Here is a 26592-nt window from a genome sequence, read left to right as displayed (position 1 = left end):
GGACATTATTCCAGTGGCTGATTGTTGTCATGGTGAAAAATTTTTCTCTTGCGTCCAGTCAGAATGTCCCCAGGAGTAACTTGTACCCACTACCCCTTATCTTTTCCCTATGACTCCTTGTAAAAAGGGAGTCTCCATCTTCTTTGTAGCCACCCTTTAAATAGTGGAACATGGTGATAAGATCTCCCACAAGCCTTCTCTTCTCAAGGCTGAACAAAGCCAATTCTCTCAGCCTTTCCTCATATGCAGGCTTCCCAGCCCTTTGATCACCTTTGTGGCCCTCCTCTGGACCCTCTCCAGCCTGTCCACATCTTTTTTGTATAGTGGGGACCAAATCTGAACACAGTATTCCATGTGTGGCCTGACAAGTGCTGAGTAGAGTGGGATGATGACTTCTTTATCTCTGCTGGTGATGCCCTTGTTGATGCAACCCAGTATCCTGTTGGCTTTCTGTGCCACAGCAGTGCGCTGTTCACTCATACTGAGCTTGTCCACCAGAATCCCCAGGTCCCTTTCCACAATGCTACTCTCCAGGCAGGTAGATCCCAGTCTGTGCTGCACTCCTGGATTGTGTTTACCCAGGTGCAAGACCTTACAATTCTCCTTCTTGAACTTCATGAGGTTCTTGTTAGCCCACTCCTCCAGCCTATCTAGGTCTTCTTGTGGGGTGGCTCTCTCTCCTGAAGTTTAAACATAAACTCAAGTTTATGACTAGCCCAGTCAGGTGGCTTTTACGGAGAGGGATGACTGCCAGATTGCTGATTGTCTCCCTGTTCCTCAGCACAAGAGGAAGGTCCATCTTCTTGGTACAGGGCTCTGGTTCTTACTCCAAGGGACAGCAGAGTCAGGGGAGCCTCCCTAAGAAGCTCAGGGGCTGATAAATCCCCTGTCTATGCAGAGTGAGAGCAAGAAGGTACCTAGTGCTGAAAACATTTCCATCTTATGTTTCCAGCTCCACTGACATCTTCTGCTTCTTATCCATTGTGTGCTTTCCCCCATTTCCTTTTCTCATTTCTTTGTGACAGTGTTAATGTGAATCTACAGTGGTACATCTACATTCACATGTTAATTCAGATAGGGAGTGCAGTTTTGGAGTAAATCTCATGGTCCTCCTCACCTTCTAGGTTTGGTTCATACCATGGTACAATCCCTGGACTGCATAACACAGTCCCAACAGAGCAGCACCCTGTTGCCCCAGCACATCCCTACCACTACCCCATTTATGAAAAGGAGTCAAAACCCAAGGATTCATCCACTTCCCAACTCTTTCTCCTTCCCAGGTGACTGAACAAAACTCACTCGAGCCTACCTCCTTTTCTACCTTTCTGTCTGAACTGGTGGCAGCCGATGACACTGCCATGTAGAAAAAGGCAGCACTTCTTATCTCCCCGTCTCGTTAGACTAGTGGGCAGCACAGGCTAACATTGTAGAAACAAAGTAAGTATGGGAGGGAAAATTCAGAGAAACAATATGAAACAAATAGGTTTCCCCATTAAAATCTTCCTTCTCTACCCATAATCAACACCAGCTGAAACCCATTTAAATTAAACAGTCAGGATTGATATGCTTGGGAAAATTCACATTATTAATATTCTCAGAAGTAAAGAAGCTAGAATTTAATATGTTTAGAGAGTATACATCTAATTATGGTTCTCCAACTTTATTTGCAGTTTTAAAAATGCATTTAGAAAGCAGCAAAGGAAAGAGAAGGTCTGTCACTATTAAATTTTATTATTTTACTAAACAATACCAGATGCTCATATACAGAGGAGGTCAAAGTGTCTGCTCCAAAGAACTTAGAAATCATTCTAATTTTGTCACAAACAGCACAATGTACATTTTCTACACAAGGACTGTCCACACTTCAGGTGCATTGATGTATATCAATACTATAACACACTTCTTGCATTTGGTCAAAAAGTCATGGCAAAGCTAAAGGAAAGGTAATTTGAATAAGAGAGCCGAACAGGGTGGAAATGGCCAGTTCTTGAACTTTCAGTTACGGCTGAATCTGCATTCAACTACTAGTGCAAAACCTACAGATGCACAAAAACATTGCAAAGAAGCACATCACTGATGAACATTTTTGTTTTAAGTCAGCTTGTCCGAGGTCAGACGCCTCAGAGCCTGCTGCTTCACAATGTCACTTACTGTAAAGATCACTACTTGGAATGGGACAACGCCACTCAGTGCCCTTTGCCACAGTTTTCTGGCAACAAACCTGTGGTAAGAGTGATGTTTGTCTTCTGTTTTTAATTTCATGTCCTTCCTTGGGAGGCCCAATGACTTGGAGATCAGGGGGCTGGAGTGTATGCTAGTGACCGGCACTTAGTGTCATGTTTAGAGAGTGCTTCCACATTTCTGTTCCATGACCTCTCCCTGTGCATTAAGATAGTGATCCTGACCCCATCTATAATCAGTATAGACAGGTACAGATGAAGAGTGATGAATAAAACATTGGTGTCGTTAATAATAATTTTTATTTCTGGAAGATCCTTTAGTTAGGCAACACTCCCTTTGAAGGGTATGGATTTCAGAATTTTACTCTATTTAAATCTGTTGTTGTACACTTATTTTTAATTATTCAGTATCACCAATATCCTTGCTGTGTTCATGGCATAAACATAGCCTCCAAGTGGAAACCTTACATGGGTAGAGATACAGAAAACACAATGGAACAGTAAAGCTAGGGATGCAAATTAATGTTATTATTTTAGCTAATAGTACTTTAATATGGATAATCTAAATACCAAGGGAGAATAAGTTGGAGATAAAATTATGTCCTTGCTTTGGGGTACATGCTTCATATTGTCCAGCCTTGATGTCTTAAGTTAGGTAAAAAGGAAAGAATTTGAAACAATGAATTATGAAAGGGAAAGGCAAAAGGCAGGGAAAATGTCCCACGGAAGGGTGGTTTTGCTGCAACAAGATTGCAAATCCACAGGGGGTAATTAAGTAGCAGATTTGTACAGTATGTCAGATGTCTAGCATCCAAACAAAATCATTTAACATTTACAGCTCAAGATTTAGCTTGCTCATATGCAAGTTTTTGTTGTTTCTTCCAAAAAGAGAAAACATACCAAAGGAAATCCTAAAGTAGAGGAGAAAAATTAGCATTCAGTGTCTTGCAGCTCTTTTAATGGCTGACATAGATTTTTCTTAAACTAAACTATTGTTAGCCACTATCCAACCCGCATATTAATGAGAAAATGAATGCCTCTCTAAAAATTTCAGCTACAATGTCGCCATAAAAATCAATACATGGCTACGCACCATGAATACAGACACAAGCTTGCTTCCAACAGCATGTCTTGACATTCATTATCATAAAGCTAACTGGAGAGAACTTCTACTTCTCTGTGTTAAACCTATTTTGCCACACTTTCCTGCCTACCCAAGGCCATACTTGCAAAGTCACATTACTTTAAATGAATTGTGATAATACCATATGGCATATAGATCATCTCTAAGAAGAGTGCTTTGCTGGATGGGTAGTGTGCTATGGTGTGATACATGCTAGACACTGCAGATAGATAGCACAAATTCGTTCAAAGGCTAAAAAGCCATGGCAAGGCTTGTGCAGCACCGGCAGGGCAGGAACAGATGGGGTTGAGCAGGGAGGGGACAGTCTTGTGCACAGCTGGGATTGTGTGGGGTGACACCGGAATGCATGCCCTGCTGGCCACAGCTCCCATGGGAGGCTACCACGGCAGAGCCCCTCTCTCAGTCACGCCACATGTGCTTCACTGATCCATATTTCAGCAGGTAGGAGTCCAGTCTGGCTCCCACTGAGGACAATGAAGCATCTCTGTTGCACCCAAGGCATTCAGACTTTTATCCTCACAGCCTCTCCTGAGCCATCGCTGCCCCATCTCAGTTCATTCTCATTACAGGAGGAAACACCACTCGGGCAAGAATACCGATGTCCTGATTAGCTGACCAGGAGCTGTGTTGCCTAGCAGCCCATCCCTCCTGGTGGATGCCCTGTTGTCCCAACCCAGCCAAAACATATTTTGGATCGAATGCTCCATTGCACTGGAGCGATGGCACATTTGAAATCCTAGCTGTGCTCTTGCACAGGGTAGCCTGCAACTTTAACATTCCTGTCACGTGCTTTTATTTACAGGTAGCACAAATGGAAAGGAGGAAAAACAGGTCTCATCATTATTGTGGCTTGATATATGCAAATATATTCAAGATGTGAAATTACCCACTGTGCAGAGACACCTGTAGTATTTAGGGACAACGGATATGTTGAGTTTCTGCTTTAACTGAGAATCTTCTGGCTTATGCTGGTTTCTTCCCATTATTAAATCATGCATTTTTTAATTTAATTTTCAAGACTTAACCTTGGGAAATTGCCACTCCATCCTCTTAGCACTTTCTAAGGAAGCCACATAATTTTATGGCTTGTTTCTCATAAAAGATACTTTATAACCCCTGTTACCCAGCTTGTGGAGCAAAGTCAATGTTTCAGCAAGTAAAGTTACTCTTTGGAGATTTTAAAAGCCGCATGATTGTGGAGTCTTCAGTTTGCTACAATGAGCTGTGTAATTAACAAAACTGAAAATAAAACAGTATCTCTTCTAGGAAAAAAAATATTTTTTTAAATCATGAAGATTCAATTACATCTAATTATCTTAGCTATCAGTGCAACTCAGTGAAATCATCAGCTAGTATACTTGAATAGCCAAGTATCTTGGATTGTTATAGTGATCAGTACATACGATTAGCAAGTACAAGCACAGCAATCATCTGCAATACTTAAAGTATGACCAGCTTAGTATCCTAGATCAAAAAAACACATTTATTGATACAGAGCTGACTAATGAATTAAATGGAAATGTATCCCGTTGCTCTAATTGAATATTTGGGACTTAATGTTTTCTCATGCAGCATCAGAAAACTCACAGCTGACAATAAAAGCTATTCTTGTCTGACCCTTCTGAAATATTTTAGACTTTGAAGAGCAAAAAATAGTAAGGCTATGGGTAATATTGTATAAATGTATACATCTATATGTCTTCAGGTCCAATGACATCTATATGTAACACCTAAATAGAATAATCCTTTTGCCTTTTAGTAGGAAAAGATTTTAAAGGACTCTTCTTGGACAGAATACAGATAGATATTAGCACCGCTTTTGGAGTGCGTCTGTGAAGGAGTCCCATATGTCTGTTCCACAAGAAAGCCAGAACTGCTACAGTAGCAACAGAAATACTCTCATGAAAAAGGCGAACCAAAAATCACAGAAGAGAAATCAAATAATTTCATTTTAGGCTACCTGCTGATTTAAACCAGAAATGCAAAACATTTTTGTAGACATTCAAATAAATGTTGTTTCTTAATATGCAACTTTCTACAGGCTTGGAAGTGGGTTTTATGTCCTATGGTGTTGTACATCTGTGAAAGAATTGTTAGATTTTGGAGATTTCAACAGGAGGTGGTCATTACTAAGGTATGTAACATAGCTTGCATGTCTGTGTAAAAAAGCCATTATGTCAATGACTTTCTTATTTTTTATTGGTAACCTCTCTACATTATGACCTTATTTTTCACTCCTAGCTTCAGCAGCTCTTCCATCATTACCATGGTTTCAGCCAAGTATTGATTTTTTTGGTTTCACATTCATTCCAATAGCAAGTCCATAAGAATATTCCATATGGTACCAAATTTCATTAATCAAGTACCAGACTTTACACCACCATAACACAAACATCTGCACAGAGGGTCTCACATTTTAATGAACAGAAACCATGTTCCACTCCAGTAAATGCCAGAGACACCCTCAACTGCAGTAGGACACAGTTTTTATTTTCAAATCTGGAGGCTTCCAAGGACATTAAGAGTTATTTTATCAGTTAGCATAAATAGTCGAAGCTTCATTAACACCACTGTAACAATTGATCCTAGTTGTAAATATCTCTGTGTGCTAAGGGCCTATTTAAGTCAAGCAGATTGAATGGGGAATGCTGCTATTGAAGAAGCCATGTCCACATGTATCAAGCTGGCAATCAGAACAGACTTGTGTGAGGGGAAAAGTATGTTGGATAAGTCTTGGTACTGATTTCACAGAGTGGCTGTGATGTGAGAATCTCAGTATACTATGTGTGACATATAAAACTGGGTGCTTGACTGAGATTACCTCTTAATAAAAGTTTTTAGACTTGAGTGGAATTAGGCTCAGTGGGCTTTTTTCTTCTTGTCAAACCAACAATAATCCCATACATGTCAATTGTGTTACATGAGAGTAAATCTGGGAAATTATTCCAGTCTATTAAGGAATACTTTTGCATAGGGTCTACTAGGATAGAAAGTTGACAAATTGTTGAATTGTTACAGCCTTTTCTCTGCCTCTTACACTCACAAAGCAAGCTGCCCCTCGATGCACACTGTATGTGCTTTCAAGCTATTGGGCAGCAACAGCACTGCAACATGCAGTTTAGGAGGCAATCTACAAAACATTTAAAAATTACTGTGCATCCCAATTTGCATTAACTTGTGGTTGAACTCAAGTAGAAACGATTGCAATGTCACCTGTAATCTAATGGAAACACACAGTTACTCTTCTGAGGAAAATAAAACAGGTCCTTTTATTACTGTTTAGGTGGTGACACATTCCTCTGGAGTCCTTGAGCTTCACATGAAGAAACATGGCTTTAAAATGGGACCTGGCCAATATATCTTTCTACAGTGTCCATCTGTCTCACAGCTGGAGTGGCACCCTTTCACCCTCACCTCAGCTCCCGAGGAGGACTTCTTCAGTGTTCACATACGAGTGGTCGGGGATTGGACTGCAGCCCTTTTCAAGGCCTTTGGAGCAGAGGAAAAAGCTTTCAGGGAACTGTGGACGTTACCAAGGTTTGAACAACAAAAAATACATTTTAAAATGTTAATTCTACATTTTAAAATAAATGTTAACATTTTAACTTTAATTCATTTTGTGCGTGTTCTTTATGATACAGTATTAGATTGTAGTTCTGGATTCATAAATATATCATTATGCTAAAAGAACCACAAATAAACACATGAACTTAGGACAACAGCTACCAAGAAGACATGATGACTAATCCAAGATTTAAAGTCCATATCAATATCTCTGTCGCTATCATCTAAATCTCTAACATCTATATCTACACCTAAAGATATCCATTTTTACAGACAGGTGCTTAAGAACTGAATTAAAATGACACTAGAAGCTATCTGCTAGCTTTGTGCCTATATGCTTATGCTCTGATAGCACCCATCCCCTGCCATCCAAAATGTCAGCTTTTCCCTTTCAGTTACTTAGATATTTTGTGGCCTCAGAAAGTTCTGCCTGAACCTTACTTTTTTACAGCAGTGTCCCTCAACTCTGTCTCCAGTTTCCAAACCCCGCTCCACTTTATAAGGGTTATTGGTGGTCAAATTCTGTATCTGTGGCATCTTAATCCAAGCAAAAGCTTGATGCTTTGTTGTTGCAAGTCAGCAGGGCTCTGCTGAAGTTGATGGAGACATCCTGACTTACATCAGCAAAGCATCTGGCTCTATACATAATGCATTCAAACCATGTAGCTCCTTGCACGCATAGTGGAGTTTTACAGCAAAGAAGAGCTCGGCACAGGATCATTTCAATTCTGGTGGAGTGTGTAGGGCCCGGGACCAAAGGGACTATTTTCCCACTGGAAAACTGCTTTTGATGAGGGTGTTCTAGTAAAATTGAACAGCAAAATGCACTTGTTTAACTACATTTATATAATTTAATGGAAACTGGACATTAAATTAATGGAACATTCCTCTAAAAAGCTTATAGACACCACTGAGCTCCAGAGGCATACTAGAAGGTGGGGACACAGAAGAAAGTCTGGTCCAGTCCTTGCATTGTATCAGTTAATAAGAATTAGAACTGAAAACCGTGCCTTTGCTAAAGGCAACTGTAATGAGAAGTGTGTCATTTCAGCAGAACTGGAGCAAAAATTGTCCAAAGTGATTGACAGCCAGTGTAAAGAATGAGAAAGAGAAAAATGTTATCAAACGTTGCTGGCCACAATGCAGAGTTGAAATTAACAGCACTGTCATATATAAAGACTTTTCTTTTTAATCTTGTTAGGGTGCCTAATGCCATCATTCAGTTGCTTTCATGCAATATATTAAAAAGAATATTTCAGTAGTTAAGCTAGCAACAAAGCAAAACCAAGTCTTTTTCACAGGTTTCAATATCTAAAGATAAACACCAAATTGGTGACTATACTAAAAAATAACATATAGGAGAAACTGAGCAGAAGACAGAAGACATGTAGTAACAATGATAAGGTAAGGTTCTAAAAATAAAATGTCTATTGTAATTAATAAAAGAAGACTAAAATAAAATGTACGTACATTTATAGAGGTAGCAAAGACAGTGGTGATTTCCGGCCAATTTGAGAGATAAGACCATAGAATAGACTATTCCTATGAAAATAATCAAGTTCCATATTATGCCTCTTTGGGATTTTGGCTCACTTAATCGCTGTTTTAGCACATTGTCCCAAAATATAACTTCTTTTACAGTCAGGAGTACTACACAGTCATGCTTAGCAGCAAATGTTTAAATTCTAAAAATAATACAAGAATCCATAATGTTATTTTTCCAGAACTAAATACTTGCCCTGTCTTTCTCAAAAGTATAATGTTTCTTTCTAATGAAATTGTGTAGATGGACACAAAGAATATGGAGAATCCAAGCCACAGCTAGAAACAGTCTACAGCCCTATTTTCTACTCCTCCCTTGGCAAATGCAATGTAATATTTTTTGTCATTTTGTTTACTATCTTCCTATCTTCCTCCACCCTCTCTAGATCGAATGAATGGGTTGTATATCTCAGTTTCTCTTTCTCCACTTTCTCCTCCCTACTTCTCTGAGTCTCTGTATTTGGCTAAGCTCTCTAGCTACGGCTGAGCAAGGCATTCAAACCAATGATGGGATCTCTGTCAACTGAGGATTTAGGAGCAGACTGACAAGACAAATCTCTGTAAGGAATGGTTCAGAAATAATTGATCCTGTCTTGCAGCACAGAGACAGATTAAAGAATCTCTTGAAATTCCTTCCAGATCAATTTTTTCTCAATCTACTAACAGTAATGAGAATTGCTCCCAAGCCCACATTGAACTAAATAGAAAGCTTACCTGAAAGCAGTTCTTAGGAACTTTACATATATATGGTAAATTAACCGTATTTTACAGGAAGTTTTGAGTGCTCAAAAAGTACAGGGCTGGACAATAATCTAAATAACAATACATATTTTAAAAAAAGATTATTTTGTTTATACCTGAAGCCAGATTTCCAAAAGTTATCCCTGAGCAGCTGTTTCATTTGCTATCAGACTTGCAGAGCATTTGGAATATTGAAATAAAAGTGACAAGTACAAATGAAAGGGAAAATATTTGCTAGAACTTCAGGTACACTTTAATAAAGCAACAATAGGGTTTCAGAAACATTGTGTCCCTATATTTGTGTGTACCGTTGCTTGGTGATCCCCCTTTCTTTTCCTATTAAAACATTTCATTCTTTCTACATCTGCGTATTGTTCAGTAGTATTTGAGCTGAATTTCAAAAATTATTCGTTCAATAAAGAGCACAAAACAACAGAAAATCTGAAAGAAGTAAAAAATGAATTTTTTCTAAAGACTGGGTGTTAGTGAAACTGTCTTCCAGAGCATTTATGTTATTTAAAGACAGACTGGACAGAGCACTCCAAAGTACTGTATGTATTTAGATTTCATGTCACTAGAGGAATTAATCTGATTATTTAATAATCTTTTTCATCTCTAATTTTGACCAAAATGAATGCCTTAGCATCAGCAATATTGATTATAGGAGGTAGCAACATAAACAAGCGTTTCTCCTTACACATTTTGCCTTTATGTCAGATATTAAGTACAGTATTATTGCCAAAAATATATTTCTGAAATATTGGTTTTTCAGAAAGAGCTGAGAAAATAGTAGTTTACTTGCATATGATGGCCTCTTTCTTGCTTTCTCTCTTATCACTAACACATATAGAGAACTTTTCAAAATTATTAATATAATCTGTTCATCTTTACTTTGATATATACAATATAGAAAATAAAGCTCTAAAACAGGATGCTTTTCAGTAATTCGTAATCAAATATGCAAATTCCACAGCTAAATTTGGACATGCAATTATATGACTAATCACATTTCAGAAAGCCAGAAAATTGCAATTGCATGCTTAAATAGATGGCCAGGCCCCAAACCCACATGGGCGCTCTTATTCTCTCACTTCAGAAAAAACAGTTGCTTTGCTATTAAATGTCACCCACTGAAAATTAAATGTGTTTGTATGGGTAATTTGTGTGCCAGCTTAGACATGTCTTTTCTCTTTTATTTTAACAGAAGTTCAGTTTTGAAAATATGTAGTCCAACAAATTTTAACCTTTCTTTCATTTTATATGTTGCTGACCATTGACTAAATGTCTCGTTGCTGTAGACTGTCTGTGGATGGACCATACGGATCTGCAACCACAGACGTCTTCCACTACCAAGTGAGTGTGTGCATTGCAGCGGGAATCGGCGTGACGCCATTTGCCTCTGTTTTAAAATCCATTTGGTACAAATACTGCAACCCTAAGTCAGTACTGGCGCTGCAGAAGGTATGTGGGAAAGTTTATCGCTCCATCAAAAAGTTCTACAAATGAGCCTATTTTGCCAGTTGAGAGAAGCAATTCAGAGCTAGAGACTCACATGAGTGCTTTAACTTGCTCTCAGAAGCAGTCACTCACTTTCTAGCTGCCTCAGAAGCTGTTGTGGGGTAGGGTGTCCTGAATTCATTGTTACTCCCTGAGGAAGAAGGTAGCCCTAGCTGCAGTGGTTTTAGTAAAAGCTGAATAATTAGATTTTCAATAGCAACTGGAGATAAACGTGGACTGTCTTTCATAGCAAGACAGGTAGTTAGAGAGCTAGAAGAGAAATTTGTCCTCTTTCCTACCAAAAATAAATCCTGCAAGGTCATCTCAGACAGAAGCGAAGGGCAGCACTTTCTCCTTGTCCAGTTGCAGGTTTTGTAAGGGCCCTTTGTCTTCATGTCCTGGTCCAGAATGCTGCATTCAGCAACCACTAGCTGCTTTTCTCACCTTGCAAACTCAGGATATTAGCCAGCATAGAAGGAATTAAAAAAGGCATTTAAGCTCTGCATGAGATGCATGTATCAAGATGCATATTACTGCCTCAAACCACTTTAACTATTTTGTTGAAAAAATGTATTGGGGTCTGTAAGGCATGGATGGCACCAATTAGGTAACATACTCTTGATTTGCTAACCTGTTATACATCTTCTGCTAAGGATATGTGAGGCAGCACTGGAGGAGGATAGGTGAAAGAGAGATAATGGATGAAGTAGTGTGAGGGATAAAAAGGTAACAGAGAAAAAAATCAGCATTAAACATTCTCTTCCCTATCCACCATGGCAAATGGTAGTTTGTGGACCTAACAGCTTCTTTTAGATCATTTTCCAATGTAAAAGCTGAATCAGGAACTGTTCAACATTTCACATTTAGGGACAAATGCTGAAATTGCATTGGAGTGGACAGATCTCTGAGAGGGTCAGTACATACAGAGCTGATTGCAGGACCAAGGGGCTGATCTTTTTAAATGAAAGAGTTAAAACTGGCATCTTAATGACAATCTGCCACTGAAAAAGCATCTGGGATTTTAGTAACTGAGGAGTTGAGGACAGGTTCAAATTGCCAGGGGGGATCTTTGAGGCAGAAAAAGCACTGAGAAGGGAGGGAAATAAAAATGAAAATATGTGCTAGATGTGAAAGGAAGTGTATTTGCAAACACTATGACTGTACCAGAAAGATCTTTTCCACTGGAAGGAGAGCTATATATGTATATACACATTACATATGTATATTCTATACGTATACAAGGAAAATTGTTATTATTGTCATTGCTGTTATTATCTTAAGGGGAAAAGAACAGAATTTAATTATGCATTGAGAGTACAGTATACTCAAGGTGTTCATCTATAGCTTAGGAAGAATCTTGGGTAAGTTGCCTGCAAAGATAAATGCATGGTGCATTCTGCCATGGTTTTTTACTATAGAACTCAGTTTTTCTGAATTCCTGCAAAATACAAAAGTATCATGATTTCTATATGTCCTTTCTCTATATCTTGGCTTCCTTATTGGTGCAGTGGGAACAGTGATGCTTATTTTTCACAGGTGTTATGAGGCTAGGCTTCATCGGTGCTTGTAAAATATTTTGAAAGCCTGGATGAAAGGTCCTGGGGAAGTTCACAGCATTACTTAAAAAATTTAGCAGTCATCTTAGTGAGAACGATTAATCTCAGGGTAGCTCCACATTTTTTCTTCCATTGGTTAAAAGCTTCCACTTGTGGTATAATTACAAATAATTTAATCTTCCTCAAAGTATTCAGCACTCTCTTTCTGCCATGATGAGTACCATAGAAATGTCTATTAAGGAAATAAATAAGAGGTTTTTCTTTTTTTAACAACTTCATTTTGATTTGAGTACAGCTATCATTACGCTTATTGAACTAATATTTCTTAGTGTTGCCCACATACGGTTGAGATATAAATACTCATAGCTTCCATAATGTCTGCAGCTGTATAATTTAAAAAACCCAGCAAATCAAAAGGAGTACACATTTATCTAATTGATTCTTCACAATTAAATAGCCTTAGAGCCTTCATTTCCCTATCATTTTTTGTGATGAGGAAGGGCACTACTACTAGTCATGGCTGGAAAGTTTCTACTGGCTTTAGTTATGCATAAAATGATCTTTTTTTTCACATTAGTGGTCTCATTTTTCAGATCAATTGCTGCTGAAATTGATAAAATTGTACTGATCCATCAGATGCTAATATCAGCAAACATCCACTTTCTCTTTTATCCTATATAAGGACATAAGAAAGGTCCTACTGAGTGTCACGGAAGATCCATCTAGCCCAATATCCTGTCTCCAACAGTGGCTCTTCATGAATGCTTAGGGAAAAGTATACAGACCAGAAAATCATACAGTGATAAGTCTTTAGTGGACACTTTCTCGCCTTTGAGCAACCTGCAGTTCAGTAATGTCTTGATACAAAAGCTGCATCTCTGTGTTTAATATCCCTTAGTAGATTTTTCTTCCATGAATTTGTCTAATTGCTTTTTGAACCCATGTAGACCTTAAACAACCACAGCATGTTGTGGCAGTAAGTTCAGCTACATACTGTGAGGAAGACAAAACCATCTTCCTCCACTTGCTTTGAGACTGACTGTCCCTGCCTGAGGTAACCTTCTGCTTCAAGCTCTACCCCAGCCCACATCCTTCTTCACAAAACACCTTCTTCCAAAGACCTAAAAACCTGGGCTCTTTTTGCTGTCAAATGTAACCACCTTTCTGAACTCTGTTTGAGAACAGTTTAAGACTCTTGATTCAAATTTGGGGGTATTAATTTGAGCCTTGTCCTGCATTTATACGAAAGGCTGCTTGCTGCCACACTAGCTCTAAGTCAGTGCCTTATGCAGGCTGCCAAACCCCCGTCTCCTGCATGCCCTGGGCTGCAGGCACTGCTGTGCCTTACCTGTAGTAGCCCACTGGATCAATTAATTAGGCTGAGGAAGATCTCTGATCTTTTTTGGTATGCTGCAGCCCATGGGTGATGTGGTACACTCAGGAGCAGGAAGGACTGGGGTTTTGCAGAGACGTGCCCAGCTGCAGGTGTATGAGGGTTCTTCAGGGACTAGTCATGTCTAAGAAGGAACAACAAGAGTCAGGGATGAAGGTGGCTCCCTGGGCATCCCCTGCTTCACCATCTTTAACACCCCTTTGGTGTCAAGCTGGCTTTGCCCAGAGATGCAGCTCCACCTCTGTCTTCAGGGAGGAGGGAGAAACAGACGGATGGTCATCAATAGATAATTATTAATGACTTTCCACATGATGGAAGCTGATTTACGAAGTAGGTTCTTTCACCTTAGAGAAAAGAAGTATCAGAGTATGCTCTTGTCTGTTGTACAAAATTCAGGATGTAGGAAACTGAATGATAAATACGCATGCATTGCAAGGGAGCAGAGTATTACAGAAACTAGCGACTACTCAAAACCCTGCATTACAGATCTGATTAATAGCAATACTGCATCTAACTCAATTTGCAAAAAGAGCACTTGGAAAATTTAAGACAGTTTACTTGGGCAAGCCATCAAGCTGATGAATGTAGTCGATGGGGGTAGGGTGGGTGGAGACTAATGAAACATAAATCTAAACCAGATTTTTAAGGGTCCTAAATAATTGCTGTCAGTTAATAGTATGAGGCTTACAAGAAAAAAATATAGGATTCAGAATAATTGTTTAATTATAGAAATGCACTGATGCTGGCTTTATTCTACAGTTTTTATAAGGATTAATTTTATTGTGCATTTATTGTATTTTAATTATACATGTAATATGTTGGGCTATGCTATGGGTAGTCAGTGTAAAGAAAGAAAGACTTCTTTGTAAACACCATTTATTTTAACATATTATATTAGAAGTCCTCTTTGATCTAAGGGAAATGGAGACCTTTTACCTATAGGCCATGCTTCTTCACTACCTCTTTTCTTTCTAAGATTATAATCATGGCCAAAAATACTTCTTATAATGGCAGTCTTTCTTCATTAACAAATGCTTTCCACCTCTAATGTGAAAATTAGAGACAGTGCAATGGGTACCACTTCAGCGGAACCACACCAGTGATGAGTTTCAGGAATTTCTGCAGCTTCAGAAAGCTACATCCTTTCTCAAGAGGACTGTGCCAGAGGCAACTTGACCCAGTTTGGTTGGACTGGCTGTTACTGTGACAGCCAGGTCTGCAATCAGCTAAAAGCACTCCTTCAAGTTCTATAGCCTGATATTCTGGAAACCAGTCCCTCATTTCAGAGACCACATCATCTCAACTCATGGTCTAGCTTTTCTTCCTCCTTCCCTGAATAAGCTTGGCTCCCAGTCCTGCCCACATGCTCCCAGTTGCTACCCCATGCACAATTCATTATTCTAGAAGCACATGCCTCCTCTCCCCACATGTGTACTAAATATACATACCCATGAAATGAACTACTGAAAAGACTTGAGAAATAAGAAGATCAAGTAGTGGCTGGGGGAAGAAATTTCTCACTACAAATCAACAGCCACAATGTGATACAGACTGGCAGCACTCAGTGGGTTCATTTTCGAGACGCTGAGGATGTGGAACAAGTGGGGACCTCTGAATTCAGACACAAAAAACTACATAAAGGTTAAGACTATAAATCTTATCTAGTTTTGGTTATTTAAAATAGTGCTTCTGTTGGTCAAAAAAATAAATGCTATAAAGTCAGTGGGCTTGCTTTTTCCTCATAACTTATGCCAGTGTAAATCAGCAGCAACCCCCCTGTAAAGGAATGAGGTTATATTTAAGGCAAAACATTGAAACAGAAGGGGAAAAAGCAAACAGCCAAGATGGTTGGTACTAAAGTTCTGCAGACAGTCCTATTCCTGGACTGTAAAAATACCCTGCTCAACTCTGAATGCTTTATCTCTGTTTCCTGGGATCATACTTCATTTATATTTCTTACAGAAACCACAGATGGTCCCTTACAGTACACTCAGATCTAGGAAATATCTGAAATTACTGCTAGTCTCTTTCACCAAATCTCCAATGAAATATGGTGTTACCGTATTTTTCTCCCGCCACCTTACCAGAAGTCTGACAACCTAATATATTAAATCTTCGGGAAATCTCTTGACAGTTTTCTGGTTTCTCCTCTGATTTCTCACTTCAGAAGTGTCTAATATGCATCTTTATCTCATTGACCCTATGGAAAAGGGCTACAATTTCCAAATCATCAGAGCTCCCACAACAATCGCCTTGGGGAGAGACCTTCCAGATTACCTTTGATATTGAGGTATAATAAAAGACAGAGGGGCTGGTGAGCACAAAGAGAGATGGATTAGAGGAAATTAGGGGATTTTGCAACAAAATAAAAATCACAGTCACAATAAAACAAGTTCCAACCATCCTTTTGTTATAAGCTTATACATTGTCCACCATGCTGTTCCTTTTTCATCTGAAATTGTGTATTTTCAGGCTTCCTTCATGTTTGTGAATTATTTCTTTAGAGGCACTATAAAAATAATTACACTCAAAATTACATTGCCCACAGATGCTCATTCGAGATCTGGTGGCCTCTGTTCAAAAGTAATGATGGATTGTGTGGCAAGAGCTACAGAATTCGAGTTATAAGAATTGCAAGCAGATTTGGCTTATAATTGTGGTTCAGCCAGGCATCAGGGTATTGCCTGGGCAGACACCCAGGGAATGTCAGACATTCAACTCCTGGGTGGTGCAGGAACTCCCAGTCTAGTCACCTACACAGCTGGCCCGGCTCAAGACAAGGGACTGAGCTGAAACCAGGGGATGCGCTGTACTCCCAATCCCCTTCGCAGCACAGCACTGGTGGAGGAGATTTCCAGGTGGGAAATTCTGACTGTCCTGAAGACTCCCTAAGGTAGCTCCTGCTCAGCCTAGGACAACTGTATGTCTCAGTGTGTTGCTTAAGATCCTGAGAGGGCAATCTCACCAGTTCTGAGGCTCCGCAGGCAGTTCCTGCTGCAAAATTGATTAATCTGTACACGGATAAGACATTTGCAAATGATCAGCAGAAACTGTTCCTGCAGAAGTGGTCACACAGGACACTCTTTTATACATAGTTAATTAGCTAGTAGATGCTTTGTATGTAGTTAAGACAATAGATCACAATAGATCATGCACCTGCTGGGGTGGTCACAATGGTCCCTGGGCCAGCTGGCTATAAGAACTGAGCAGAAGAAGGGTTTTGGAGAGTCTCGCCTGATCCAGCTAAAGATGCCACAGCAAGGACTCTTGAAATAGAAACTCTCATCATCATATGGACAGTGTCTAACCATCTTGTTTGAAAGATTTTATTCCCTATGCAAGCATTACCCTTTGCCAAGATCCTAATAAATTAGCTTTTTTTCCCCCTTTTTTAAAAACAAACTCTCTGTTCTGTTTGTGACTGACAGCAGTAGAGAAGGAATAGACAGAAAGAAGCCATAGGAATGATTACAGAAGCCATAGGAATGATTACAGGATGGAAAATTAGCCTCTCAGTGACAGATCCCAGGAATGTTCACTTTACCATAGAGAGGATTATAGGATGACTTGATCCCAGCCTCTAATTTCTACCTGAGGAACAAAACTTTAATAACAGGCTCTCTAATCTGATAGAAAACTAAAACAAGATCCAGCATGTGGAAGATGAAGCTAGAGAAATCTGGATGAGAAAAACTGCAAATTTTTCATAGAGAGAAGGTTTTCAACCAATAGAAAACCCATCATGGGATAGTGGTTCATTTTACCCCTTTGGCAACTTTAAAATTAGTTTCATGTTTCTCTAGAAATTATATGCTCCAATTTAAACAAGAAATACATAAAAAAAGAAGTAGGGGCATTCTGTAGCCCGTTTTATACAGGGTATCTGACTTGAAGGACATACTTGCATCTTTCGATCAGAGCAGCTGTTAACCTATGGCATAAGGTCTTGAGAAACAGGAATTCCTTGCTTTAGTGTTGAATGAAACTGAAATTCCATTTTAAACATAACTGAAAATAAATCCAAAATTTCAAAGAATAATCAAGTTATTTGCAAGAAATGCAGGGCTAGGTATTATAAGTCAAAGCTGAGATGCACTGGCAGGGGGCGATGGGAAACTTGTACATCGCCTATCTTCACTAGTACATTAATATATTCACTCAATCTTTAAGATGAAAATGAAATTTTTAAAAGATAGAAACTACATCATCAAAATGTGTAATTATGTTTAAAGTTACAGTGGAGAAGAGTCCCACACTATGCGGTTAATGAGTTGAAACAATCATTAGGAAGTTTTATTGACAGTTTGCTTCTTGTTAAATCTCTTTACTTTTATCTGACAGGTTTATTTTTACTGGATTTGTCGAGACCCATCAGCATTTGAGTGGTTTGCTGATCTTCTGTTCCATTTGGAAACAAAAATGGCTGAAAAAGGGAAAACTGATTTTCTAAGTTATCATATATTTCTTACTGGCTGGGATGAAAGTCAGGTAATAATTAAACTGTTATGAGTCTGAGTTAATGTACCTTGCTTTTCCAGTATGGTAACATATGGAACAGGAACAGCTGAATAAATGATGGATGAAGCAGAGAGACAAAGAGCTGTAAATATAAAGACACCAAGCCGTCTGTTTCCATCTCACATTTAGGAAAACAGGAATGGAGAAATCAAGCCAGTGATCCTTCCAGTCCTATATCTTGTCTTGGGCAGGGCTGATTACCAGATGTCTCACAGAAAAGTGCAGAGAGCCTTTCAGGAACTTGTGAAGGGACATTTTGTCCACATCTTTGGAATTGTCTTTAAATAGACTCTGGCATTTTTGTACTGAAACATGGAGGGTTGTATAAAAAGTGTTGGTTTGGTTTACTCTTATTATTTACTATCATTTCTGTTATTCACATATATGTCCAGTGCACTTTTGAAACTTGCTGCACACAGAACATTTTGGCAACAAATTCTATGGGGTGATTCATGTTGTTTGAAAAGACATTTTCTCTGATTGACTTTAAATTTGCCATCTCATAATTTCTTTGGATCATCCCACCTCGAGGCACTCAATCCTTAGACTGGGTGGATTTTATTCAACTTCTTTAGTCTTTACCTAGACCCAAATGAGTTGATTTTCTCTCTCTCTTTTTTTTAATGGATCACTCAGATCACACTGTGATCGGAGTTAGGCACCTGCCAGAAAAGCTCTCAGAGGAAAGCCTTTGCTCTACTATTTTATTTCCTGCTGTCTGTGTTGAATGAAGGACTGTCTAGTAGAGATTAAAAAAATAGATTTCATAGAGCTTTTCCTTTCCTGCCTCTGCTGCCACAAAAAAAAAAAAAAACCAACCAAAAACAAACAAAAAAACCCCAAAAAAACCAAAACCAAAACAAAAACAAAAACAAATTGTTTCTTTCTGCTTTCCTTAGGGCTTCTGTCAAGTAATGAGGTATGTGCATAAAGTTGTATTCAGAAAAATCTACTCCCATCGTGAAGTAAATGGCAGTTATAGAGACTACCACTCTGCATTAGCAATATCACAGGGTATTACCTAAAACCTGCTTTGAAAGAAGCTATTGAGGAACCTAACAAAAGACAAAGTTTCCCTCATCTCTCAGCTGTCATCATCCCACTTCCCTCTTGGGCAAACATCAGTCCAGAAATCAGGTAGGGAGACAAATACTCTTGCTGGGATGTCTGACTCTCTTCACTTGTATGTTCTGCACTTTTCTGAAGTGCTTCCTTCTTCTCTTCAAGCCCCATCATCCAGCCTCCTGTCAGCACTGCCTCGTTATCCTGTGCTGCTGGTTAGTTGACATAGGAGCATCCCTGAAGCTGTGCTGCCTCTCTGTCTACACTGGTACTGCTCTTGTTCCCAGACCCCCCCAGCATCCCACCTCTAAAGGGCTGTGGGGGAAGAGGAATGCCCTTCAGTGGCTGCTTCTACTCTGACCAAGCCCAGTGAACTGTTCTAGGTAACAACTCCACTTTCTTCAGACATCCACAAAGCTCCCTCATCTTATAGGTCTTACTTATCTTTATCAAATTCCAGTTCATTATTCCTCAAAATGTGAGCTTCAGCACCACCAATATTTGGATGATGCTTTACTTCTCCCTTTTAGCAAACAATAAAACCTACATTCTCCCCATTCTCTCTCCGTCTCACCATATAGATGACCAGTAGTTGGGTGAAGCTGAATCCAAGTAGGATGGGCAATTTACACCTTCTAGTGCACCCTCCACTACTGGCAGGTGTTTACTCCTCAGACACAATGTTTTTTCAATGCTTCAGATTCTTTGTAGATTCCATGTTGGCAACGGATGGTCAGATATGGCACATGTCTGCCTCTGCTCAGACAAGAAATCATGTTTCAGCCTATTGATCCTTGCAATGCCCCTGACATTCCAGACAACTTAATGCTGTGAGCTACAGCAAGGGCTAACACCAAAAATCCTTGAAAAGTTCCACTTAATGTTAACAGAAATAGCCCATCTGCTCAGTAGCACAATTTTGTTGTAAACAATTAAAAAATCCTGCAGTTCTCCACCTCCCACTCCTACCAAACACCTTACGTTCTTTCTTAGACTATTTCAAGTCCTCCATGACATTGGCCCAAACTAACAAGAAGAACCCTTTAGAAACATGACCTCTTGTGACAACTGTGCTTGACCAGAATAATTGAGTTGTTAAGCAACATGGAAGACTCATTAGCACAAGAAATACACAATATTCCCAGGAAATGGATCTAAATTTCAGCAGCCACTTCTGCAAGAGATGATAATGATGCCTAGTTCATGCTAGGGCTTGAACTAAATGCAAAGCCCATTTTTTAACTTAGCTTTCCTCTGGTAATTTCTTGACAGTGATAGTAATGATGATAGTCTGTAGTGAAAACAAGCATATTACTCCTACACAATAGCAGCACAATTAGGAGAGATGGTGGTTTTGTTTTTAAATGCATCTGGGAAGTACTCAGATAGCATGGTAATGGGTGTAGCATAGGAGCTGAGAGACACTAAACGCCCACGAAAATCAGGATTTGTTTTCTTGGCACTGAGAGCTGTGCAGCTCACTTAGTTCAGTGCTTCACCTGAGCTGATCCACTTTCTGCACCTGCCTCCACCTGAACAGAAGAGTCAAAACACTCAGTTTTACCCCTGCTGAGCTGGTACATCCTCTGTCTTTTCCATCAGCAGTAGAATGCTCTGGACTTACTTAAGGTGCATGTAACTGCTAATATTTATTGTCAAACTCTGTTACAGTACACTTTGCTCCCCTTCCTAAACTCCAATGAGGCCTTAAAATGGTGACTGTCACTTCAGGATCTGCAAGAAGGAAGTGTAGGGTGAGATATTCAATGGCTGCAGAGATGTTTAGGAATCTAAGACCTGCCTGTAAAAGTGACTGAGGCACTTAGGCCCAGGCCAGTAAAGACTGTTATTTATTCCCAACCCATTTCAAACATTCCATCTGAAGAAACTGAACTCCTTTGAGGTATTGGGCACTTTTGGAAGTGCTTTTTACAATTCTAGTAATATTCTCCTCTCCTCTCCTCTCCTCTCCTCTCCTCTCCTCTCCTCTCCTCTCCTCTCCTCTCCTCTCCTCTCCTCTCCTCTCCTCTCCTCTCCTCTCCTCTCCTCTCCTCTCCTCTCCTCTCCTCTCCTCCCCTCCCCTCCCCTCCCCTCCCCTCCCCTTTGATAATTACACAGTTTCCTGTCCCTCATTAATAGTTCCATGTTTCACAGCAAAGCAGCTTTCTCTTCCTACTTGGAGTGTATGTTGTGGACTCTAAATTTATTATCTTATAAATTTGCCTTTAGGCTACTCACATAGCCCTACATTATGATGACAAGATGGATGTAATTACCGGTTTGAGACAGAAGACCTTCTATGGAAGGCCAAACTGGGACAAAGAGTTCAAGCAACTAGCCAAAAACCATCCTAGGTAAGTCAGGTTGGCTTCTAACCTTGTTAGGTAACTCTTCTCTCAGCACAAACAGTGGCAGAAGAGGAGGCAAACCTTTCTAAATGACCCTTTTAAAATAATTTAGTTTTTTTTTCTGTGTGGAAAGATTTATGCTTAATGAAGCTTTTAATGAAGAAATCTCGGAAAGAGAATGCCAATAAAATCTAATTTTTGGACAAGAAAATCTAATATTTAGAAGTATTTCAATATCCTGGCCTTTGTCCAGATATAATTGAAACACACAATCCAATTACTGTTCTGCACAAAGGACAAAGTAGCATTAATTTCCCTTGAAGATTGTTATTAAAGAGATAAACTGTGATTTTTTTCTTATGATGTCAAGGATATGTTTGTTCCCCTAACATATTTGGCTACTCTTGCAAGACTATGCTGTTCTGTTATTAGTTCATCTCTGCTGGCAAAGACAGTTCATTTGAACTTGGTGGATTTGCTAGTGGTCTGAGAAAAGCTTCTTTGTTCCTGAAAGCCTTTGAAGCAAGAATTTGAAATATTTTGTGTTCAGTAGTAGAAAATTCCAGAATCTTTGTGACTCTTTATGATTTCCAAACATTTACCTGCTAATGCAAAATAAAGGCTTGCACTTGGGAGACAGAGATACAAAAAGAAAAAGATGAAAACTTTTTTTTAAAGATGAAAAAGACCCAAGAAAAAGCTGAAAGGGAGGAGATCAAAGAGAATACAGTAAGCTACAAGAATACCATAAAATTGCAAAAATAACAGTAATAGAGAAACCACTTGATGGAGGTCAAAATAAATACAATCAGGAAATATGAAAGATTAAAAATAGAAAAAAGGCCAAGAGTAGAAAATACAATTTTTGAAAGGTCTTTTATAGGGATTCTACTGCATAAACAGAGCTTTTAAAGTTATAGGTAAAGCATTACTTTTTGTTACTTTTCTTGAGTACAACAGAAAAAATCTGTTTTTCTGATGTTCAGGGAGGGAGATGGGCATTAACTTTCTATACTGGATCTTGTGGTAGTTCCTTAGAAGGGCAGCTAAAGTGACAGAAAAACCTGTACCTGCTTCTGAACCTAGATGCCCATGTTTATGGTTAATATTGAACCTTTAAAAAAAAAACCTTGAATGAAATAAGGATTTCTTATGAGAAAAAAAACACCTTTTCTTGCTCTGAGTTACAGAAGGTTCAAGAGGCAAAGAAACTCAAGCATTTCTATTGTGTGATGGAACAATAGGCTTTTATGAACTGACTGAATTTTGGGTCCCTGCACCTAGGTCCATAGAGTTTCCCTTAGCTGCAACAGTGTCTTTTAGTGGATTAGCAGGAATATACTGATGCAGGTTAAACGTAGTGCAATAGAGCATCAGAGCAATATGGGCACTGCTTCTGGGGACTGTGGCTTGGGTACCAAAATCATATCTACAGTCCCTCCTTTGCAGAAGCAAACTTTTTGAAACTCATACTGTCACCTGTCACATGCACTGCATTTATGTAGACTGAGCTTTCCTCAGTAGCACAGCACATGTGTTTATCTGTGTGTACATATATGTTTTAAAGCAATATGTGCCATGTACTTAGAAGCAAACCCTTTAAACCCTTTAAGACTTGTGCATTTACGAACAAAATTGGTCACGTTCTTATTTTAGAAGAACTACCTATTTAAAAATTTTGTTATGAAATCAGCCATTTAAATATTGTCCATAGGCAGAAAAGAAGAAAACTCAGAAGTAACTGAGAATTTTGTGTATTTTTTAGAAAAAAAAAAAATCAACTCAGCTGGAGAAAAAGAATTGAAAATTTTCAGCACAAGAAATGTGTTTGCTTCTCTGATTAAAAAAAGCTATGAAGATCAAACCGAAAGAACTACCATTTAAAATAGTTGGTGACCTCTAATATAGCAATTCAAATAAATAATGCAGTAAGACATAATAAACACAAAAATAATAAAATAATTATACTTTAATACTTTGTGACAGTAACACAGATGTTTTCAAATGTCTTTCTCAAAAAGTCATTTCAAAAGATGCAAAGCTGAAGGCAGCCAAAAGGTACAGTTTATCCATTTACTCTGCTACTCTTATGTTTTTGTTGTTATTGTAATTACAGCAACAGTATTGGAGTATTCTTCTGTGGACCCAAGACTCTCTCTAAGATCCTTCAAAAGACATGCAACTCATATTCATCAGTTGATCCAAGAGGAGTTCAATTTCACTATAACAAAGAAAGTTTCTAGGCCGTACTTCTTAACTATATAATCGGTATTACCAAATTGTGTATTTTTTCCTCACTTTCTCTTGTCCTCTACTCATTCTGCAGCATTCAGGTCAGATATTAGGAGTAGTAAATTGAAGTAGGTGCACTGACTTCAGTAGAAAAATGCCATCCTATGCCATCTAAAGATTTGGACCCCATCCCTAGCCTTTCCTTCAGAGAACTGAAGGGATGATTCTCCATTGCTTACTTAGTGATGCTGCGAATCCTTTTATATCTGTGTGAAAACAAGCACAAACCACTAACCTTTGAATAAAAAGTCATGAGTAAAATGGACATTTAGAACTGTACCTTACTGTTGTGTATGATCAAACTACTACTGCAGGCTATACTCACATTCCTGCTGTTTAAATCGTGCCCAGACATTTAAAGCATTTTCCTTCCTGGTGTTCTGATTTTGCATTTCTTATAGCCTCCCACTGCAAACAGATCCACATCACCTTTTGTGCTGTAGCAATACTGTTTATATACACACACGGTCCAACAAATTCCTCTTCCATGCACCACTGAAATCTGCCATTTCCGCAGCCATGGTGGCTGTTCTTGCATAAGTTAGTATGTTCTGAGGGTTAATATGTTAAGGAGACTCCAGAAATTTTTGCACTCAGCAAATGGATCTCCTGAGACAGGCAACTGAAGCTGTGGAGAAAAGTTTCAGATAATGTTTTAAATGTCACACAGCTTCATGGGAACTGAAGAATGGGGCTTTAAAAGATACAGAATCACAGATATATGCCAGAGTGACTGAGGTAGGAATGCACTCCTGGAGGTCATCTACTCCAAACCCCTTGCTCAGAGCTGATTCCATGAAGACAGGAGTGACATTTGCATTCTTCCAGTCCTCAGCAACCTCCATCACCATGACCATTCAAATATAATGCAGAATGGCCAGCTTCCTCAGCACTTGTAGGTGCATCCCATCAGTTCCCATGGACTTGTTTAAAAGTTCCCTAACTTGATCCTCCTTCACTGAGGGTAAGTTTGAATTGCTTCAGATTTTCCCACTTGCCTCAGCAGCCTGGGATCTCTGAAGGTCAGTCTTACCTGTAAAGACTGAGGTGAAAAAGGCCCTGAGTACCTCTACCTTCTCCATGGCCTTGGGCACCAGGTCCCTCACCCCATTCAGCAGCAGACCAATATTTTCCTAGTCTTCCTTTTGCTATTCATGCATGCATAGCAGCCTTTCTTCTTGCCCTTCACTTCTCTCACTAGATTCAACTACAAATGGGCTTTGGCTAACCTAACCCCATTCCTGCACACTCAAGTGTCTCTATATTCCTCCCTCATTACCTGTCCTTTCTTCCACCTCTTGTACACCTCCTTTTGTGCTTGAGTTTTGTCAGGAGGGATTTGTTCATCCATGCAGGCCTCCTACCATCTCGTCTTGACTTACTCCACAGCAAGAGGGATCATTTTTGAACTTGGAGGATGCGATTCTTGAATATCATCCAGTTCTCCTGGACCCCTCTTCTCTCTAGGACCATATTGCATGGGATCCTTCCAAGCATGGAATTCCTCCTGTGTCCTCCCCATGCCACATGTGTTAGTATACAGGCACTTCAGAGAGGCAACCACTCATGTAGGTTTTTCAGAAGAGGCATTAGAGCTGCCCTGTAGGCACTTGCTTGATTGTGTGGATACCCTTGGGGTGGGACCCATTCTGCTCTGTTTTATTGATTGTCACATCTCTCCTGTTTACATCATTCTGCACACTTTGCTTGTCATCCCAGTCCACCACTTCCTCACTTGATTGTTGGTCATCCACTCCCCATCATTCCTGATTTAAAGCCCTTGCCACAGGCTGGCCAGCCTTTGCCCCACTGCAGTGGACCCCATCTCTTCCTAACAGCCCTCAATCATCAGAGCGGGTCTCATGGTTGTAAAAGCCAGATCCCTGTTGTCAACACCAGATGCACACCCGTTGTTGACTTGCAAGATCTATGACCACCAAGTTCCCCATCATAATGAAAAGCCTTTTGTTTGGTTGGTTGTTCAATAATCTCTGACGATGTGGGAGGAACCGTGTTTGCCCACCATTTTGTGCCAAGCTGACAGCCTCAAGAAAGGTGTATGGGTGTAAAGTGCACCCATATATATATTCCTGCTTAACATTTTTAACAAAGTCTAATTCATAACTGCATTTCTTGTTTTTTAAATCTGCCTTGTAACTGATCCAGCCTTTCCTCATAGGTCACAGACTATGTTACTCACACTAGTTATCTGTTCTCTGATATACTCACATAGCACTGAGAGGGAGGTACAACACAGTAAGTCATCTTTACACCTCTTCAAACCTTCTGAGGCAGCTGCTGGGAGTCCTGAAATACAACTGAGGACAGCTACAAAGCTGCTGGAAATGCTGTTGTCCAAAAACTGTCTTTCAAACAACCCATCCACAGCCCATGGAGTGCTCCCTGGAGCCACATCTAAAATGCTGGGACTAATGTAAAGCTATGCATGCCACCTGTACAACCGCTGTTGCTTTCTCCAGGAGAGGACAGTCTCCAGCTGGTTAGGTCAGCCAGACTTGAAGCACCTTATATATCAAAACAATGAAACAATGGCCTTCATGTGACCCAAATCTTTACTCATCTTCTCGTAGCTCTCACTGGCACTAGAGCTGCCATGGCTATAGGTACTATCTCCTAAAGCAGTCCTTCTCTCACCACTTTGTACTTCTCATCTTTGATGGCTGAGTATATCATAGCCAGACCTGATTCCTAGACCTGATGTTGTCTTCCTTCAAGTATTATTTGTACTTAGCTT

The 26592-nt window shown here is 39.5% G+C and overlaps 1 protein-coding gene across 1 annotated transcript in view; it reads left to right on the top strand.

Annotated features, from left to right (window-relative positions):
- The window catches only part of NOX3 (NADPH oxidase 3), a 41970-nt gene extending 17859 nt beyond the window's left edge, over positions 1-24111 (top strand). Inside the window, exons 7-13 of the mRNA XM_074820705.1 lie at positions 2097-2226; positions 5366-5458; positions 6608-6861; positions 10470-10632; positions 17959-18105; positions 21427-21551; positions 23662-24111. Of these exons, the coding sequence (XP_074676806.1) occupies positions 2097-2226; positions 5366-5458; positions 6608-6861; positions 10470-10632; positions 17959-18105; positions 21427-21551; positions 23662-23788 (1039 nt within the window). The 3' untranslated portion in view covers positions 23789-24111. The remainder of the gene's footprint in view (positions 1-2096; positions 2227-5365; positions 5459-6607; positions 6862-10469; positions 10633-17958; positions 18106-21426; positions 21552-23661) is intronic.
- The last annotated feature ends 2481 nt before the right edge of the window (positions 24112-26592 follow it).

The sequence above is a fragment of the Strix aluco genome, chromosome 3 (assembly GCF_031877795.1).
Source record: "Strix aluco isolate bStrAlu1 chromosome 3, bStrAlu1.hap1, whole genome shotgun sequence".
In the NCBI taxonomy this organism is placed as follows: domain Eukaryota; kingdom Metazoa; phylum Chordata; class Aves; order Strigiformes; family Strigidae; genus Strix; species Strix aluco.
Note: the sequence above shows the minus strand (reverse complement) of the source record. Positions and strands in the feature narration are given on the sequence as shown.